The 21,236-nt window shown below is 38.0% G+C and overlaps 1 protein-coding gene across 9 annotated transcripts in view; it reads right to left on the bottom strand.

Annotated features, from left to right (window-relative positions):
• Positions 1-1,084: 1,084 nt before the first annotated feature.
• LOC135502001 (kin of IRRE-like protein 1) overlaps positions 1,085-21,236 on the bottom strand; it is a 289,676-nt gene continuing 269,524 nt past the window's right edge. For 8 of the 9 annotated variants that reach the window (XM_064794418.1, XM_064794412.1, XM_064794411.1 and 5 more), the window contains 13 exons: positions 20,318-20,440; positions 19,938-20,121; positions 19,550-19,677; positions 19,247-19,355; positions 18,348-18,499; positions 17,305-17,559; positions 16,696-16,843; positions 16,364-16,512; positions 14,375-14,485; positions 13,877-13,894; positions 12,473-12,681; positions 11,635-11,783; positions 1,085-10,525 (listed from right to left, as the gene is read on the bottom strand). In XM_064794418.1, the coding sequence (XP_064650488.1) occupies positions 10,390-10,525; positions 11,635-11,783; positions 12,473-12,681; positions 13,877-13,894; positions 14,375-14,485; positions 16,364-16,512; positions 16,696-16,843; positions 17,305-17,559; positions 18,348-18,499; positions 19,247-19,355; positions 19,550-19,677; positions 19,938-20,121; positions 20,318-20,440 (1,871 nt within the window). In that variant the 3' untranslated portion in view covers positions 1,085-10,389. The remainder of the gene's footprint in view (positions 10,526-11,634; positions 11,784-12,472; positions 12,682-13,876; positions 13,895-14,374; positions 14,486-16,363; positions 16,513-16,695; positions 16,844-17,304; positions 17,560-18,347; positions 18,500-19,246; positions 19,356-19,549; positions 19,678-19,937; positions 20,122-20,317; positions 20,441-21,236) is intronic. The other variant, XM_064794417.1, reaches the window with a different exon arrangement.

Raw genomic sequence — 21,236 nt, forward strand, 5'->3', positions numbered from 1 at the left:
ACAGCTTGTGCTGTGGTACCTACAGCCTAGAAGCAGTGTCATCATTGGCGAAAAAGACCAATGTTTCTGAGGGGCCGAGTTTCGTCCAAAAATAGATCTGTTTACACACTATGGCAACGGCGTTTTGCAGGTTCGCGTCAACAAATCATTGTCGGACGTCAGTTCGCCAAGAAAACCAAAGGAATTGTATAAGTGAGTCACCGAGTATACAGTATTTGTGAGGTAAAGAAAAGTTCGGTCTCTAAGGCTCGGTGGTCTATATACTGGGGTCCGTGAGCGTTGACAGTCTAGTGGCGCGGCCTGCGGATAGATCGAGAGGGCGGTTTGGGGTTCCGTCGACGGTGCTCGCATGCATTGGTCGTATCCCCGAAACCTTTACAAAATCAGTCCTGGCTGCTACACCGTGTTGACAACATGAGGAGAGAGACGAGACAGTCACAGGCAGGCCAAATCAGTCTTGGCTGCTCTGCCAAGTTGTCTACATGGTGAGAGAGATGAGGCAGTCACAGCCAGTCCTGATAATTATAGTGAGAGAGATGAGACTGTCCTGGCTGCCCCACTGTGTTGACAGCATGATGAGAGATTTTTTCTCCAATATTTCTGCCTTATATTCATTCCCACGGTCAGAGCCAAACGGGATGAGTGTTAATGGAAACCCTGTTCCTAGGAAAAATTTTTTTTAAATGTCTTGATACAACACACCTGTAATTTTAATTTTTTGATCCTGGGTACAAGGTGGTATATTAACCCGTTAGCCCGTTTGGCTCAGACTGTTGGAATATTTTTTTTGTAGGGATTTTTATCATTTGGGGGAATATTTAACTGTTATGGCGATATTAACCCTGGTGGTATCTACTATACGGTTTGTCAAGAAATGCTGTATTGAGTAACGCAGCATCCTCCTCATTCGTCCTTCATTCTCTTACGAAAAAGATCTCGGATTCACCATGGTATAATCAGAGTTTACCATGCTCACCATGGTGAAGTGCTGTAAGTTTATATTGGTGAATTGTGGATTTACCATGGTGAAATTGAGACACATTTTCGTAAGGGCAGTCTCTAAAACAAAAGAACAAACGCCAGATACGTATTTATAACTTTATACATTTGCAGATGTACAAGTACAAAAATTGATTCACGATACTTTATCAGACAGGTACAAATGTTAGCAGGCCTGTTTCATTTACCAACATAACCAGCACATAAATTAAGTGTCTGAATACAAAATAATATTTCACATGGTACATGTTATGCCAATTTAGCTGCAACAGCTTACTTTTCAAACAGACAGTAGATTTGCTCATCTTTGCCTTCTTGAGTTGATAAGAAGTCAGCCACTTGGAAAGGAAACGTTTCAAAGAGATAGGATACCACTCTGGTTCATTTTTCCAGGAGAGGCCAACTTAACCCCACTGGTCATCTCTACTTGAAAAAGAAACTTGGGGTGAGCAGGGCATTGTCTAGCACACATGCAATGTCTCTGTTAAGGACACCTGATACCAGCCATCCTTAATTGAGAGGTGTCCTGATTACAAAAGTCAATTACATTGGAAATAACCAATTTGGACTCAGATACAGAGTCCTTAATGGAGAGGGTGAACTTAATAAAGAGGTGTCCGCAAAGGGAGGTTACACTGTAGTTTTGATCAGAACATAATCAATTTACATATACATGTATAACAAGTTTGCTGAAATGACCTGTAGGGAAATATGTGTTTATGCACTAGCACTGCCGGTAATGTTAAACCCAGTATGAACTTTGTATAGTGAAAGGATCAGGTAGTATACACATATTATCAACGGAGGCTGCAAGTATGACCACAAACCTCCCCTTTCATGAATTGCCTCATTATTCAGATTATACACTGAGGGGTGAAATGCCAAAAAACGATACGTACAAACATTATAAAAGCGTTCGGAAAACGAACATTTGCATGTAGTGAGGCATCATATAGTTTGACCAACAATCGTGGACCTGAACTTGACTATATGACCTCTGACCAAAAAGACCCCATTACTTCAAAAGAAGTGGTGGCTTAAAATTCATTACTTCAATGTAATGGACTAAATGAGAAATCAGAGCTGGTGTAACAGTTTGAAATATCCTCGGATAGAATGTCACGGAAAACAAAGGATACAATTATCTGCTTTTGGTAATGGCCATGGTTTCTTAAGACCCATACACAACTCATATGTCAGGACATAATAGGGTTGGACTTTCTTCCAGCGGGACATTGCCACTGCTACCCCAGCACAAATCCTGCTTAATCTTCATAATGAGATGTCTTCAACTTTTATTCTGCATTCTACCAAGTGTGGATTAAGGATCTAATATGGATTTAATCTATCCTTGATATTACTGACCAACAAATTAATTACAGCAGCTGATTGATTTACCATGAACTGCTAATTAGGTTTGTTTTGGTCACTGATCTTGAACATGTTGAACAGAGTTTGAAGTGCACAATAAAAGCAAATTACAATGGTACTAGATGAGAGATATGGATGGACACCTATGCACGTGTTGACAAACTTATTTGGTTAGAAATAAAGTTATGAGAAATAGCACATAAAAAATATAGGTCGACACTGGTTCACTCTGAGAACATGTGACTGGATTGACCGCATTGTACAGGTTGTCTCGCCAAGCTAGTATAGCCAAGAAAGGGCCCTTTGAGGTGAAACACTGACAAATCTTCTCCGCAATTTTAGGCTTGATTTGCCATCCGTGCCATTTTTCTGAGATATTGAGTCTAGTTAATGTTACCTCTTACGCCCCCCCCCCCCTACATGTAGCTCCTACATTTAGTCACCATTTCAACAATTCAGAACCTAAAAGAGCCTTTGTTTATACCACTAGTTAATTTGTGGGTTAACCTTGTTGATAGAACCGGGGAAGACTTGAGAGACCGGGGCAGAGAAAACTAGATTGACGACACTTTATTGCTAAAAGGGCTAGGTTAGCCAGGATGACAGGGTTTTTGCCAGTTTTTTTTAATGACCCCCCTAAAGCTTTTCTTGTACCTGAAAACGCTTAAATCTACTTAGTATCTTAGAATGCCACCTGGGACTTTAAAACATAAGCCCCCCCCCCCCCCGTCTGTATGAACCGCCGAGAAGGCAAATTATGAGTATGTTGGCAGAAGTTAATTGATCAAGAGGCACTAATACAAAGCTCAGACAGGCCAGGAAACAAATCTTTGCAGAAAAATACAAGAAAGCATTCCTTCATCATGTTCATGGTGTGCATACTGCAAATCCCTTTATTTTCCGAAGCCAAATCTTTTCACGAGAGGGGGTACAATCACAAAATTTAAGGGCCTGAAAATGTTTAACTTAATGGTTTTATCATTTGAAAATGCTTACATTTGCGGAAATATTTTCCAACACTGCCCGAAGATATAGGGTCGGGCTGCAAAATCAATGGTGTCCAGTCTTGAAACTCGATCTGCATTTGTGGAAGTAGTCGACCTGTGAAGGGCTGATAGTATGGAACAAGAAAGAGTGATGGCATCGGCAGGCCTACTGGGAACTTAATATTCCTATACAGTCACCTTCAAAGGCATAAACTGAGATGACGCCATCATTAACTGGCCTGCAGAACCTTTGTCACGACTGACACCCAGTACACTTATCACTAGTGACAGGAAAAATAAAACAAGAATACTTTTTGTGATGTCTGAACACAAAAGCCAATTTGATAGTTCACGCCAATACATAACATTTCAAAGATATCCGCCGTTAAAGTCAAAGAGACTTATTTATTTACTATCATGAAACAGGAGCTGGCACTGGTTGAAAAAAGCCTGCCATGAGAATGAGAAACTAACGTATGCTGCAACAAACTTGTCCCTAGGAAAAAAATCACCTTACATCTATCATGAACTAAGCAGTACAAAAAGCCACTTGGACGAGGTTGAGGTCAAGGGTCACAACACTTGGAGATCTGTACAATACTCGTGTGCACCTTTTAAATCAGAAATTCTAAAGTTCATTCCGGAATAAGTTTACTGAAATTTGGCATACATATATGTACAGTTGCGTTATGGAATGTATTACAAATTTTCCCTAAACTTACTCTGAAACCAACTGTACATATTTACAAGCTATTTTCACTTTTGTACAAAAATCTACATTCATCACGTTATTGTAACACTTTTTACTAAATGCACGAAATTGGGTGTGTCGCCATATGACAATGACCCAGCGATTATCAAGGACTCTGGTATGTTCAACGAAAACCATCAGAACTCGATAATATTATGACATAGGTATTATTACTATTCCTTGTCAAACAGTGCCATTTTGCCAGTAATTTTTTGTCAAATATTTCTCATGCCCTGGCTTAGCCTCTAAATCAGTAGCTGCTAGTCAAATGGAGTACAAATAATTGAAAAAGTACGTCCCGAGGGGCCACTCTCAATTACATGTGTTCAGGTCATACAGTCCATGTTCATTCGAGAGTTTTTTGAAAGACCCCTAAATCCTATTAGATAGAGCCACATGGATTGTAAATCAAAAGCATTTTGTACAAAAGTCACACACAATTTGAAACAAATTTAATCAGCACTAGTACAAATTCTTGGCTTAAAATATGGATAAAAATACTCAAAATAATCTTAAATATATTAATAAATGCATTGTGAAATCCATATAACATAGAATAATCATCAGTTCGTTTGAATACATGTTACCAAGGGAATCTGTGCACAATCTGACAAAGTCACTTTCCAGTTCTCGATATTTATGTGGTAAGAGTGTCTCCATATTCATGTGGTAATACTGCTAACAAACACAAAGTTGCAAAAACAGAAACAGTTGACAGATTTAGATTTTTACGATTACCAGTGGACTCATTAATATGGGGCGTTACCGTAAGAGTTTGGTTTCATCTGGAGTAACATGCAGATGTGGAGAACTGGAGTGTTACACAGAGATATGAAGAACTGGACTGAGCAACGCGTAGATATGGAAAGTCAACTACCCCCCCCCCCCCCCCGGAGAGTTTTTGTCGACACTGAATCGAATCTAGACTCAAGATCCGCCAAATCGGGTGATTTTTTCTTCATGAAGTTGCGTGAAATGTTATATATGTGGGTTTCAACTTGAAGTTAAATTGAGATACATGTACATGCACTTCTGATATAGAAAAGGCTCATATTCTAGTTCTTGCTATATGAAATTTCTCATAGCCTTTAATTGTTGTAAATACCTTTTGCGAACAAAGGGAGGGAGGGAGGAGGTGTCAAAATCTTCGATAGGCCTCAGATACCCAAGCAAGAAGGGTGTGACTGAGTTTGTTTTTTCAGTGACCTTTTTGGTGTGGACGACATGGATTGCAAGTAACCCACATGTCTCCATCATGCACAGCACGTCATGCCCTTCTACAAGTTAATTTTTACAATTCATGCTGCTTCCCACACAAAGTGATCACTCTACAAAATTTCGCATTTACAATGTGATTAAATCTGAAATGTATTAAACCATTTTACCTGCGATTTAGAGGCTAATGATTTGATTCACTTTCTCAAGAACAAAATCTCTAATGTTTAATCTACACGCCAGGCACAGATATCCCAACTCTGCTCCAAGTGAAATTCATTATGACCATATCAAGCATGTGCATCTACATCTATAATATTTTTTTATAAAAAACTACAAATATTTACAGTGAGTGCGTTTATGTACATGCAAGTAAAAAAACATGCACAATGACTAGTTGGAGATGTTTGGACTAAAATAGTGGAATCTAGGAGAAAATTCACAATTTACCAACCCAGAATAAAAAGCCCATCATGGTTTACATTTCTGATACAACAAATTAGTCCTACATGTATATTTTATCATGATAGGCTTTATATATTTCTGGCTTATATAATCTGCCGGGCTTGAACATGTTGAATAGTTTGACTGATTGATCAACAGACTGACACAAAATTACATGTATGTCATACCATTGTACAGATAACAGTGCCATGGTACAGATATCAGTACAATTGATAGTACAACCCTTGAGTGACTGCTCAGAATATACCAGTTTGGCAACGAACATCTTGAGAAATTTAGCAATTAAGAACCAATTTTTAGACCTTTGGAAAAATAGAAGCAATTATCATCAGAACATTTTATACACAAGCATAGCATAGTTTTCTAATGATTGTCACAAAATTGATCGCTGTTCCGCTGGGCAGTCACACCCATTGGAAAATGAGAAAAATGGCTGTTCCATTTGTACTCCTACCCCTACATTTTGGTACGTTTTGAAATAAACGCACTGGGTGTTCAACAGCAAAATTCACGGCTGTTCATTTTGGGATTCCTACCCATCAGTTAAGAAAATTTGGTTCCCCAGATCATTCCATTCAGTGCACACATTTCGAAAATGGCATCTTACTAGCACTGAAGTTTGTAGACTCCTTTTAACAATACAGATATTCGTGCATGGCTTGGTGGCCAAGTAAAAATGATACACCAGCAATTTGTCCATGCAATTGATACTCAATTTTAACTTTGGGATATGTAAGATCACGTGTTGGTATGGTGGGTTCGATATCCTAGATAGCATGGTTAAGGTAAAACTTATGTGACTATATTTCGCTAATCTATTCATTTTCCCAATCAAAGAAACACCAGAACTCTTCCAATTCCCCAAAATTGGACAATATATATTGTTTAGAGACAATGCACACCTAAGGTGACAATGTCGTCCAGGTAATATTTTTAACATTTTGTGGATTTTGGATGAGTTTTGGTGTTTCTTAGATCAGCAAAATGAAGCCACTATAGTTTCAGCGCGTCTCAACTATGGAAGTAAACTCAAAACAAAAGGGCCTACAGAGAAATCGTGCATCAGTGACCTTTTAACGATAATGTAAAGTATCCTAAGCGACTATCTATTGCAGCAATGTGCAAAGTGTTTGTGGAGGTAACTGATATGAAATTAAAATGATGTTTTCGCAAACATTTATTGCTGCAGATTCGGCAAATTTTCTCATTTTTCATTTCATTCAGACTTGATGCGTTCTTCATCGCCAAAAGTTAGCATATTCATGGTTAATCCAATCGAGTGGAAATCATAGCGAGTTTACTTGTCACCTTTGCCTCCTGAATCATACAGATATCGTGAAAATACAAAGGTTGCAAATATTACCTGGTAAACAATATGCCCATTGAGTCCACAATTGATATCGTCAAATAATAATGGAAGATCACAATTAGTGTGTCTCACTGGACTGCCGTTTTTAATCACAAATAAACTGAAGAACTTTGCACCATTCTAGCCGATATGGGGTGTTGAAAAATGAACAGTTACATTTGGACACGGTGTCTTGTGTAAGGATGTTATACCATAATCATCTGTATGATGTTGAACCTTGGTGGCGGTGCACCGGTCTGTCGGATACATCAACGGGATGAGAGACTTCTTTTGCTACCGCAGAGTGTTGGCAGTGTGCCGTACTCCAGAGAATAGACTCCTATACTTGAAATTGGCATCCACTAGCTTCGTTTTGAAAAGTTCCCAAGCCTAAGGTCAAAGTTGCATCTCTAAGTGAGGTTTTGGCATCAGTAATGCTAGATATGGAAGTTTTGAGTGTAACATACCAAGTTATTTCAGCACAACATATTTTATTTTATTTTCATGTAGGTACATAAAATTGTTGCCCTCAATGAATAGTTTAGGAGAAGATCATATATCTGACTGAGTGTGTCATTGGTGAAATTGACATTGAACTATAATTTTTTGTCAAATCATCTGATAAAACATGTCCCACAAGTAAGATCTTTGATCAGTTTGATAAAAGAGCACTCGTGTTATGCCAAGCAAGAAATACACCCAACAGAGTATTATGCCTGCTCGCCAAGTGATATACTATATGTATTTCCCAGCTAACTCGTATTGTGATAATTATAATTTAAGAACTGCGATTTTTTTACGTACATTTCATCACAGTATGTGTCACACATTGGCACTATGGCCAAATCAATCACTTTGATAAGCATAATAGGTTTGAATTGTTGGCAAAACTATAAGATTTCCTAACCGGTATTTTCATTTGGTGGTAGACTATGAATGTCACATTTCCTTTTGAACTGCATTACAATCTGATTAAATTTTCTCATTTTCTAACTTTCCATTTGACACAGCATTCAACATGTTCAAGAAAACAGTGACAAAAAGGATACAAAAATTGGTTGCTTAACCATAGCCTACATGAAATGGAAATTCCAAACTTCGACGTTTTTGTGCACCACAGAACCCGTATTTTATCACTCATTCACCCGTCATTAGACATATTAGATACTGGAAAGAATTCATAAGATTCATAGCAGGGTATGACGTGCCAGGCATGTCACCCACAAGTGACAAGGACTTGTGACATAACGTGCTATGCACGTCACTCGCAACAAAAGGGTTCATTCAAATGTTGGTAGAAGATATTTGGTTTGTGTTGTATGAAACACTTAATTTTTTTGCGTGTGACTATACTAATACATTTTCAGCATGAGTACATGAGTGTTGACTGTTTCTTAATCCGCTATCATGACGTTTTCAGGGCGATACAAATTACCTGCGTCTCTGGGGGAGTAGAGTAAGCCAGAGAATTTGATAAAAACACCAAAAGTTCACAATACTTCCATACCGGCATATTTTGTACTCTAAGGTTTTGAGACATGTCATCCAAAATACTAATCATTCTCGAGTAAAATTAGATCTACATGAAATACATTAATTAATGGATACATATTCACAAGTTTTATTACTGAGACAATGCTGTGGACATGTACATGAAAAAGATATCAGTATGATGATAAAAACATGACAGTCAATCATCATACTGTCAGCTGCAAAATATTTCCTGGTGTTTTATTTTTGCGGATTTCGTGAAAAATCTCAACTTTCGAAAATTGTAATTAAAAAAAATCGGTAAGGAAAAAGTGAATTTTTTTGGAAAACACCAACATAAAAATTATAAACATTTAATTCTGATTAGAAACTTTCAAGCATCGCAAAAAGCCTTATTCTTTTCATAGGAAGTCCTGAAATCTTCTTGAACTTTTGTATCAGCCAATCATCAATTCCCGATGTTGTCAGCACCGATTCTCTGGTCAAAATCTCTTGATCATTGCATCTGCTCCTACCATACTACATAATAGCTTTCTTGTCCATGATTGAAGAGCAACACCCAATTTTTTTCTCCATTGGACACTTCCAACAAAAAAGTATCTGAATTGTACTTGAAAATGTTGAATAAACAAATTGCAAACATTTTCACAGATGCTGCTTTATGAATTCCAGTATTGCAACTTTTTGACCCATAGAACACATTATTTACCAAATGTCACAAATAAACAGAGCATTGAGGTTCTTTAACACAATATCGCAAAACCTGCATATTGGCAAAGGCAGGTACCTACTAAAAGTAAATATTCCTTGAATTATGCTGCTTTTATGATCGATGGCTCAGTCATGAAAGGTCAAGGTCACAATGCCGATATCTATAAATCCAGTCCTCGAAATCCAAGTTAAAATAAAACACGCACTACCCCTGGTGAGTAACTGTCTAATTATCGTCCAAGAAGCACCGTATGAAGCTGATAATCTAGGGAAATAATGCGCCTTAGAAACTGCACTGGTAAACGCCATCAGATGGAGCAACGCACAAATAAGAGATAAATATGCACAGATCAGCATTGGAGAATAGCTGAATATTATCAATTTGTACGGAAAACTTACCCCGGGTTGGCAAGCCAGATCTCCTTGGATGAAACATAGACCAGGTTCTTTATAGACACAACCCAGGAAAATTCTAAAATGGCCACGAGAATTGGTTCAGTTCGGACGAAATTCTTAACTTTCTCTAACAAGTCGGTGGAAGAAGTAGTCATTTTGGCCCAGATTATCACATTTTGAGGTATCCAGGTGGAGTAAAACTCATAATTACTACGTGTAGATGCTGGTAGAAATGATTAACATCATGCATAAAACTGGTGACGACGTTATCAGTACCAAGAGCAAATAAATTGTTGTCTACTTTTAGCTATTTTCCCACTACATGTAGTATTGCCTTAAACATGCTTTACCATCATGTTGCAGTAAAGGAAGCATAGTTTTTCTTTTGCCACTGCATGCAGCCTAGAATTTAAGTTGAACCACTTTTACTGACCAATTCTGCGACCAATTCAAACTTTTTCTAAGGCAAAGCGCAGAAACCAAACATTGTAATGACAGAACAGCCCAATTGGAACATTCGCGAGTGTCACCATTGTCGAATAGCACAAAAATGATGTTATTTATCAGTGAACTATATCAAATAGTGCATTAGGAACATGACAATTTGTATAAAATGCAATTTGTTGAGTTGTTCAAAAGCCTAATGAAAATTTGTCCTATACATTCGTCGAGTACCGACTTTTATTAGGCGTGTCTCTTCCTGAGCCACCGTCGTCATAGTCCATGCTATAAATATATTTCCCGCCAGCCGGGGGTGGCGGGGGTGGGAGGCGGTCGCCATAAGTCTCGTATCTGCAAGGAAGAAAGTGAAAATTAAGTAAGGTAAACCGAAGGTTTGGTTTTAAATGTTTTTTACACTTTTAACGTTGATGTTGCTCGAAAGCTCGGAGAAAATACGTGCTCCGACATGTTTGACATCAGTTCAGTTAACGATGCAAACTGAATACTTTGTCCATTTATGAAGCATGCCTCCATCTGTATTTCGTGTGAATATCGATCAATCAAATTCACAGATACAGCATACCTACAGTTATTCAAACTTTACCTATACAACAAAAACACCGGCACAAAAACACCACAAAGCAAAAGAGCGCTTAGAAAAGCTATAAGCAGATCGATGACATATTTGCTATGAAAGCAACATCCGATTAGTAGGATTTCAAAGGAAAGGCTGAAAGACCCCATCACCCAATAAACCTGAAACAATGTCTGGGGGCATATCATGTATCAGCAGACAGCATTAAATTCCTTAACCACCCAAGGCGCTGGACTGCGTTTACCTATCATCTTTGATTCTACTGTCAGGGAGTCGAGGTTGAAAACGTATCACAAACACTACATAGGGCTTTTTTCTGCAGGGGAGGAGAAATTGTGGTAAATATATTATGTTTGCTGATGAATGTTTGCCCGGGAATGAATGTGACCCTTTTTAACAGCGTATGTTCCTCTGGGGGTCCGGTTTCCTCCTAATTTACATTAAAACGTGCCCAATGTTGGTTATAGAGCTAATAATGTCCTAATTGACGCTCAACCATCAACTCAATATTCTAAGATAACCTCATGCAGTACTAACCCTCACAAGACCTCATCATTGCCTGGTTTTTCAAAACAAGACATTGATGTAAATCTTTTCTTCGAGTTGCATCCATTATGTATATATGCATTGCAACACTCAATGCCAACCAATGCCAGGATATTGACCAACATGTTTTGAATAACCAGGCCATAATTTCAAACCACACCACAATGGCAAGACAAGACTTGTACTTAGAATTTTTCTCTTCAAGGAGTTTGGAAAGATACCACATGCAACCACTGAATGTAGACCATAATACCACTACATCATATTAATTTGTCATGCTTTATGTTTCCTAATTCCACCACCAGGGGACACCACTCACCTGTCTTTATACGGGACCTGCCCGCCGCTCTCCCTTTTGATGCTCCCCTCATAATCTGCCCGAATATCAGGCCCGTTACCCGTACTCCCCCCGCCCGTTTGATTAACATTAAAACCACCATTTGTGGTACTTTTTGGATTCGGATGATCCTGGAAAAAACAAAAGAACAACATGGAAACGGTTTCAAGGACAAGCCTTCAGTCACTGTCAAAACAAAACATCCGCATCATTTTGGGTTTTTGTTTTTGAAACTATTGAGTTGAGCACATGTTTCAGCTCTACACTCAATATTATAAAGGGTTGATCATGTCAGTCATGCATTGGTGACTGATTAAACCAACCAGCCATGTCCGTGAAACCATGTTTTCTAATATATCATTGTTAGTTACAACAGCAACTGAGATAATCTGATGACCACAGCAGAAAGCGCAATTAAAATTGTCAGACATAATAGCAGATTATTTTAAATGTGTTTCTTAATTGAAAGTTGAAAAATGTTAGTGGCGAAAAATTGTAATGGTAAGCAGAAACTTGGCAGTAAAATGGATTTTACATTGGAAAAAAAAAATGATTTTTTTAAACAAAGATTGTAAAGAGACAATTTATCACCATGGGGTGGTTTCATATTTAAATCTGTACTCCATACTCAATATTTCAAGGTCATTACTCATTAGTAAATTTTCAGCAATGACTAATACAATCATTTTATCAAATAAAGAACTTAAGATTTCCTAAATAAAGTAAATATGTAAAGATGTTACGCTGCGCAAAAGAGAGTATCATAAGTGTGTAAGACATTTGAGTAACACATAAAATAAGTAACTGAGTAACTACTCACTTTTGAGTAACTAAGTTCATCATATTCAGCAGAGTATCGGTAGTAGCCCTGGTTGGGGTCTTTTTGCCACGGTTCGAGCGACGTTGAGTACCTATTATTTTCAGGGTCGTATTTAACCTTGATATCTCCATTTTGCTTTGACTTGGACTTTTTATGAGAATTTTCTTTTGGAGCTACGACAGGCTCATCTTTTGGCTCGGAGGTTTCACCTGAAGATTGAAAGAAAAAGAAAATGGATTATGAAAATGGATGAGGTAGGACTACATGTAGTACAATGTAGTTCATGAGAAAATGGCATGGCACGCAAAAAACTAAAATGGCCACATTCAGGAAAAGTTGTCAGTATATCATAACAATTCGCTTGTTTTGGGTTATGCTTTGTCCGATTCTCGCAAAATAAGTATTAAATACCATTGACTTTGAAGTTTCAGAGAAAGTATGACATTTGGTCTTTAAATAGCTACAGTTTCTGTGGGAAAACACCCAAATTCCGTGGGCCATTTTCTTCATGTAAAGTGAAATTTACAGTGAAATCTCAAATCATCTGATAATTTCTTAACATAAAAGGAAATTATTGCAATGGTTTATCAGTAGAAATTGGAAAATGTGGGTGAAAAGTGCGAGGGGTTGAAAATGTGCAGGATTCACTCGAGTGCATCAATTTCCAACACACAAAACATCAAAGGGGAGCATGCATGAGGTCTACCAACAGGCCAACAACTATTTAGGGCAGGGTTAAAATCAGCACTTAGAATTAAAATCAGCACTTAGCTTCAAAATCGACACACTTGACAACTGACATACCCTCTGCTTTGCTGCACACACATTTGGGGATATCAGCTGTGATAGGGACTGTACCACACCAAGCTAGCATCCTGGGGCAAGCTCAGCCCATTTTCCAGTACATTCATGCAGACTTGTCACATCATTGAATTTAGGGTGCCGGGAGGATACATCCAACACCAAACATATCCATGCGAGAGAGGTTGACATACATGGGGAAATGCTGCTTCACATGTACATGGGCCAAGCTTTGCAAATGGTGCTTCACATGGGCCAGCTATGCAATGCTGCTTCACATGGACCCAGCTTTGCAATGCCGCTTCACATGGGCCAAGCTTTTCAAATGCTTTTTCACATGGTCCAAGCTTCAATTTTCGGAGAATGACCATCTCTTTCATCATCTTTACGAATCATTAAAGCCATTTTTCATGATTCTACATGATGGAAAACACCAATTACTTTCACACGGTGGGGAAAATTTATTATGTGAGGAGATTTGGAAGGACACATTTCATGCAAGGACCACAGCCACTTGATGTTGCTACCCACTGGGCAAAATAGGATCACTTTGACGTGAAACGCTGGGGAAAAATACAATATTTGACTACACCAAGTACTTACACTTTTGCCACACATCCTCTGTAAGAAGTGGATGAAATGATAGATTTTTTATGAAAAAATCCCTAAGTAAAAAAAATTCACCAATTTCTTACTGGGATTTTTAGGTCTAAATCAATTTAAGCGGTATGTTAGTCTCGAACAGCTACATGCACTTAACAGAACACAATATAAATTCATGCTTCAAGTCTCGGGGAATATATTTTATTCTCATCTTTCAATGGCAAAGACATTTCAACCCTCCATCTGATTTATGCCCAAAAGCTTTTAAAACCTAAATTTGACTCAAAATCTTCAACAGGATGATTTCACAGCAACAAGGTCACAAACCAAAGTCAGGCTGTGATGCTATCAGGTCTGTTTGATGCCAAACTATGTAAAGGTCAAAATGGTCACGGCTCATGCCATGCGTGTTTTGGTTGCATACACTCACTCTGAAAGCAATCAAATGGTCCAGCAAGGTCACTTAACAAGTTCAAGGTCACAAAGAAGGCCACTTACCTTGTCTATCGTTTTTTCTTCGATTGCAAATGAAAAGTCCTAACGCTACTAGCACGATGACTACAACTCCTCCAAACACCCCACCAAGGACATAGGCTAAAGGCACAGTTTCTGAAAGAAGAAATATGAGGGAGTTAATTAAAGGGGTATGCGTGACTAGTGATTTCCGCCAACATTTTACATTTTAACCACCCGATAAAATGTACAATCACAATTCCAGTGTAAAAGTCAGGCACAGATCAGTTAGCTAGATTGGGCCTGATGAACATGTGGACAAATGGCCCATTCAAAGTTGCGTTCAAAATGGACAAAACTTTCACTATTGCTCTTATTTCGATTTAATTTGATTTGCACCACAAAAAGTCCTATTTTACTGTCTTCGTTAAGCTGCTTTAGTAATTGCAACTTCAGTCAGATGAAGACATCCCCATACATCGACACCATCCCTTGTCCACCTCATTCATAACTAACACCAATGAGCCGATGTGACACAAACCGAACTTCCCAATCTTACCAGTTCCTCAATTTAAGACATCTTAAAATGACATACTGAAACCCGACTTAAAAATCTATTCTGTCTCTTCTCCATTCCACATGTTCCTTGAAAATGCCACACCAGTAAGAAATCACACAAATTAACTCTGAGACATCAGTATTGCTTGACAGCAAGGATGACTGTGGATGTGTAGTTGACACGTTCAATAGTGACTGTGGCTGTGAAGTTACAATGTCAGACACTGTCAATGATGATAGTACCATTGGCGACAAGGTGCATGCGTACACAGAGCCTTTGCTATTTAGTGTTTGCTCTTGCAGAAGTAGAATACTTTTCAGTGTAAGTCAATCCCAATTATGGCCTAGGTGCTCATTAAAACTTTTTTGTGTCATACCTTGTCCAGCTATATCCAACAAATGTTACATTTAAGACTATTTCTTTGGTGCGTATTCACACCTTGGTTCCAATGCAGGATTGGTTTCGAAGCATGATAAGTTGCACTTCATAACTGTTTGGTACAAAGTCAAAACTCAGTCAAAATCACATTTCAATGTTCAGTTTGAGGTAGAAGAGATCTCAGGTGTCTTTTTAGATTAGCAATATTTGTGGTTCATCTCCCTTGCCAAACAGCATGCACCAATTATGATATAAGATTTCAAATTGAATGCCATCAGCCCCAACACCATAATAGACTAAAAATGCATTGTCAACAGTAAAAGCCTCACTTTCAAATATCAGCCAGAACATACCACCAAGATCTGTGATTAAGATGGTGATACACATTTTAATCTTCACAAAAGAAACGAGACCACAAAGGGACCACAACATTCCACTGACAGTGATAGCTAGGCCTAAGTCAAGTTTAAGTTTTTTAATGGCGTGCTTTGTGATAGAGTACGTGATGAATTATTCTTACCTGGTACTATAGGAGTAGGGGGAAAACAAAGGGTACGAAATAAATATAAAATCTGGTTGCCATTTTCACTGAATTAGTGAATGGAATGCATGTCTGGAAAAGCTGATCATGCTCAATCTCGCCTACAACTTGACATTTCTTTGTCAACTGTGCCAGAGACGATTTGATACTTCAGAAGAGAAATTGGCTACATGTAGTTCAACCATTCTCCACAAAGTCGACAGAAATTATACTGAAAATTGATTGGATCACGCCTATTTTTTAAATAAGCTAAAAAATAATCCGACATGTCGACAGAGGTGTCATCTTGTATGGACATAGTAACTGGGGCATAACTCCACTTCACGTCTTAAAAGGGCCCAAATCTGCATGGAAAACAAGTCTTTTGGCAATGTGTGAGTCCCGCATCCCCTTGCCCCACTAAATACAGCCGTACAAAGACATCTTTGGCAGCAGAAAAAGCTGATAATATCCATCAACATTGCTAGCTAGTCTGCAGATATGTAGCTCTCATATGTTCCATCAATGATTACTCTGTGACACAAACTACCGACTTCTATTCTAAATTTCAACTTACCTTCTTCTAGAAGTTTGATTAGCATACTGTCCTGCCCATAGTCGTTGGCAACGGTGCAATTAAATTCACCGAAATCGTCTTTGCCAACTGCATCTATATTGAGGTAACTTTTTCTCCCGCTCAAGAAATCTTCTTCTACTACTGAGTACCTGGAAGGAAGCAACACAAAGTTTAGCCTATCTTTTCTGATTCAATGCCTAAATTGCCTTATTTCCTACACTTGTGCCTCGAGTGCCCATTCCAGGCTACATGAAGGCAAGAAACAGCACCAAAACATTTCTCTAACATGCCTAATACAAGAGCCAATGCAAATCGAGGATGGAAATTCTTACCTAGGATTAACTTTTACATCTAAAGGATTTTCTCCTCTGGCCCATACAATCTTTTGGGGTTTGGGGACGGAGATTGTTGTGCACGTGACTTTAGCTTTTGAACCAGTCTTGGCGTATTGGTCTCGATTACTTCTGATTTTTGGAGGACCTGAAGCAGAATTTTGTAGATTAAGAGCATGCAGGACATCTCTGGAGCTACATCAATTAGTGGAGTTAGTTAGACTTATGTTTGTTGCCATGTTCCTTTGAACAGAGTGAACATTTTGGACTTGGATGTTTGTTGCCATGTTCTGTTGAACAGTGCGAATATTTTGGACTAGGTATTTTCTGCCTGTTTTGTTGAACAGTGTGCTCATTTTGGACTTGATGTTCGCAGCCATGTACACTGGAACAGCGTGAAGTAAATATAATCCTATGTACACTGTCAAACAGATACCTAAATTGTTTGTTCTGTGTCAAGTATCATCAGTCATTGTTCTGTCATTCATATAGGCCACCAATTGCAAATGTCAGGACAAGGGCCTCAACATGTCCATGCAAAATATCTCATATGCAACTATACTTTGAACAAATGTGAAACTCATTACCAGAAAAGAAACTATTTCCTACCTTTCTTTAATATATGAATTTCATATTCTATTTCATCGAAGCCCTGAACAGTCGCAGAACAAATGTATGCGCCGAAATCATGATTTCGCACGTCTGATATTGTCATTGTCTCTTTACTACTTAATATATGTTCACTTCCTTTTTTCCGCCATATTATCGTCGGCTGTGGATTCCCGTCGATTTTGCACTCTAATGTCGCAGATTGTCCGGGATCAACTTCCACGTGTTTGGGATCCTTGCCAAATTTTGGACCATCTGAAATATAATTTGGGACAATTGATAAGTTATACGTTAAAAGTTGGACTGACACGTGATCCTTGGCAGGGAATAGTCCACCAATTGAAGATGTCAATGATGCAATCTCTGCCCGACTTGTTAAAAAGTTAATTGCTCAAGAAGGAAGTAACGTTGCACCCCAGCCGCTTTTTGTGGAACAGACGTAACCTAGGCCTTTTAGAATTGTAACCAAACGTCGTCTCGCAAACCCACGTAACCCACTCTTTTAGTTTGAGTCCCAGTTATTTGAATAGCAAAATTAGGACAGAAAACTCCCAACTCCGAACAATTTATCTATAATGCAATCCTGCACATTGTTTACTTCAAAATCAACTGAATGTCAAAAATAGCGTCATCGATCGATATAGAACTGTGGATATGTACACTGTCTGCAAAAATCACTTTGATGTCAATAACAGTAATTTACTATTCTGAGATGATAATTGATATCGACGTCACAACTGTCCATGTGCATGTTAAGGCCAAAGACATTTGATCATGTTCTTTATCTGGTCTTTAATTTATCCCTCTAACAAATCATAATAGGTCACCTTGTTATTCACAATTTTTTGGTATTTTTCTTGTTCCCTCAGCAGACGTTTATTAGGTACATATTGTCATGATTGTTGGCAAAGTTCATGTTTGCTCTGATGCTTGCAGAAAATTGAACAAATTGCTCCAATTTTTTTTCTAACCAATTGGTGCAATCACAGAACTAATTCAAGTAATATGTTCTTTTCATATTGAAAGACCAAATTCATACTTACATTCTATATTCAACCTATAACTCTGCCGCGTCCCACCAACTTCATTTGACCCTTCACAAGTTATCATGTTGCCATGGTAACTCCGCATCACATGGGTCAATTCCAGGTAATTTGAATTTTCGCCAAATATTTCTGTTGTATCTCGAAACCACCTGAATGGACGAGAAAAGTTTTTTACTGACATTGATCTGTCTAAAAGGGCTTTAAAAACTGTACAACATGTACTGTACTCTTAACATGTTCAAAGAATTTAATATCTTTTTAATGAGGAAGCTAAAGATATCACACTTTTATTTTACAATGTTTGAAGAAACTTTTCGACAGCCACTCCTTTTCAATTATTCTGAAATTGGCAATCCACATTGTGGGTTGGGAAGATAGTTTTCCTCGATAACCTCTCAACAATTCTTTAAGAATGCGGGCATCAGTATAATAATTCTAAGCACACTCCACTCTTTTAAGAATCTTTCATCATTTATGAGTAATATAAAGGGCTTTTGTTCCTGTATATTTGCTACGTGGGAACAACAATGTCTTGTGGACTTTGAGATGTGGGAGTGTATCGCAATAAACTACGGATGATTTTTTTGGCTTATTCAAGTCGTAATGGAATTTTGAATCAACATTTGAACAGTCAGATTTAAACAAATTGAACAAATTGAAGAAACCATTTCTGCATTATCAAATATTCGAGTGCTTTATTGCTTGTAGTGAGGGGGCAGGGCTATAATTGAGCAATTAATAACTGAACCATTACACCATCTACAACTTTTGACAATTTGAAACAATTCAGATAGAGAGGGAAATTATCAATTGGTAGAGCCAGTTGTATGATATTGCTGGATGTTAAAGTACATCTTGGCTACTCCATCAGCTGTTCTCCTTCCTAAAATCCTTACTTCCATGAAACTTTATTTGGATTTCCCCGACCATCACATTTAAAGCTGACTGTTTGGTATTCTTTCAGACCTTTGGCAGGGTTGACTGTCATTGTGACATCTGGCGGATCTGCAAGAAAAAATGCACAGAGCTTGTAACTGGTTAAGTTTTGCAACACTTGAACAATGTCATTTGCATTATGCTTCTATCGAAAGACAAAACCACAATCTTCAGGTTTAGAGCCAGCTAATGCCACAGCCACTTAGCTCAGGTAAAGCATGGGTGTTGAATTGAATACAGCATGGCCTTAAATGTCTACTTACACCATACATCAAGAGAGGCTTGAGCTTTTCTGGCATTGAATAATGCAGCATTCATCACGCGACATTCATACTCTCGGCCCTGGTCGGCCTTGGTGGGCGTGATAGTCAGGATACTGGTTGCATCTTGTCTGAAATTTGACCAACGTAATCATTTTATTTTCACAATGCGGGGCAAGTCATGATAAAAGACAGCTTAATGATTATTTCTAAATACAAAAACTGCCAAATCTCAGAGTTTAATCATTGCAAAGTCTTACAATAACATAGTTGCAAATTACTTACAGCCACAATAATATCAGGGTTTACAGTAGACAAAGTAACTGTATTGAATTTGATGGTCCATAATTGCAGCAAAATACAATCTGCAGCAATATGCAGAATAACCCACCTTTTATGATCATTTTGCATGGCTGCATAGTACTGTACTTTCTCCGTGATTTTTTTCCCCTGCGAGTACCATGTGATATTCGGCGCCGGTTTGCCGTTTTCTGATGTACATGTGATATTCATTGTTTTACCGGCTGTAACTGTGAGCAGCGGACCACCGTTTATTGTAGGTCGGTCTGGAGGCACTAGAAAAAAAAAATTAAAAGTCAGTCGCCACGCACATACATATATATATCAATTTCATAAAAAAACAGGATATCCAACATTTTTAACAAGGACACCTCTCAGTTGAGCACATCATATGTCAGTCCTAAGGGTGTCCTTGATAGTAATGTTTCACTGTATATCTAATTCAGATGGCACCAAAGTTTGAAGACTTACATAATACTGAAAGGACAGCGTTTCTACTTCTAATTCCCGCTGTGTTTTCCGTGGCGCCAACTTGACATTGGTACATGGCATCGTCTTCTAATCGAGCGCTTTCAATCATCAAATATGCCTCCCCTGAAAAATACCAAAGCATTTGCAACATAAGTCAAAGAACCCCAAACGACACACAATTACTCTTTATGTATTTCGTTTCTTTGCTCAGAAAGAAGTTGAACAAATCATTTTAATCAAAAAGGTTTCTGCTGAAATTAACTCGAGGAGAATGTAAATAATTGGTTAAAAAGGTTAGTAGCACAGTCAAAAGATTATTAGGGTTCTAAATCAATTTAAATAACTTTAATGAAAGTTCTTTCCTATCATTTAGATTTTCAAATAGGCATGGTATATCTATTGTTTTAAATGATTTCTTGCTAAACGAGAAAAAGTGGTTCTGAAAAAAGAAACAAGATGAACATATTCAAGAGGCCCTAATTACTACAACTTATTTGAGAGATCTCACAAAGGTTAAGGTTTAAATGAATGGGAAAATATCATGATTATGAATTGTCATTCACTTTCAAACATCTTAAAGAGTGACAAGCTAGAAATAGTGGTTCCATTAAGGAATCAGCCACAAACTTTAAGCGAAATTTACTAATACACTTTTAAGCTTGGCACTCAAAAGGCTTTTCAAATTCACTTCTCAAAGAGTTTACCCGTACAATAATCTGTTCCAAGAACATACATGTATTCAGTCGACTTATTCTCCAAAGTGAAGGTACCTTTGAAGAGGATCTCCACTGCATTGAAGTGATATTCAAATATCCTGACCTTGAAACCAGGGTCAAGGTCACTGGGCCAAGGGCACATGTCTATTATGGCCTGCTATACTACTACTTGGTCTTACTTTTCCACCAAAACATGTAAAGTT

Source organism: Lineus longissimus, chromosome 18 (assembly GCF_910592395.1).
Source record: "Lineus longissimus chromosome 18, tnLinLong1.2, whole genome shotgun sequence".
Lineage (NCBI taxonomy): Eukaryota > Metazoa > Nemertea > Pilidiophora > Heteronemertea > Lineidae > Lineus > Lineus longissimus.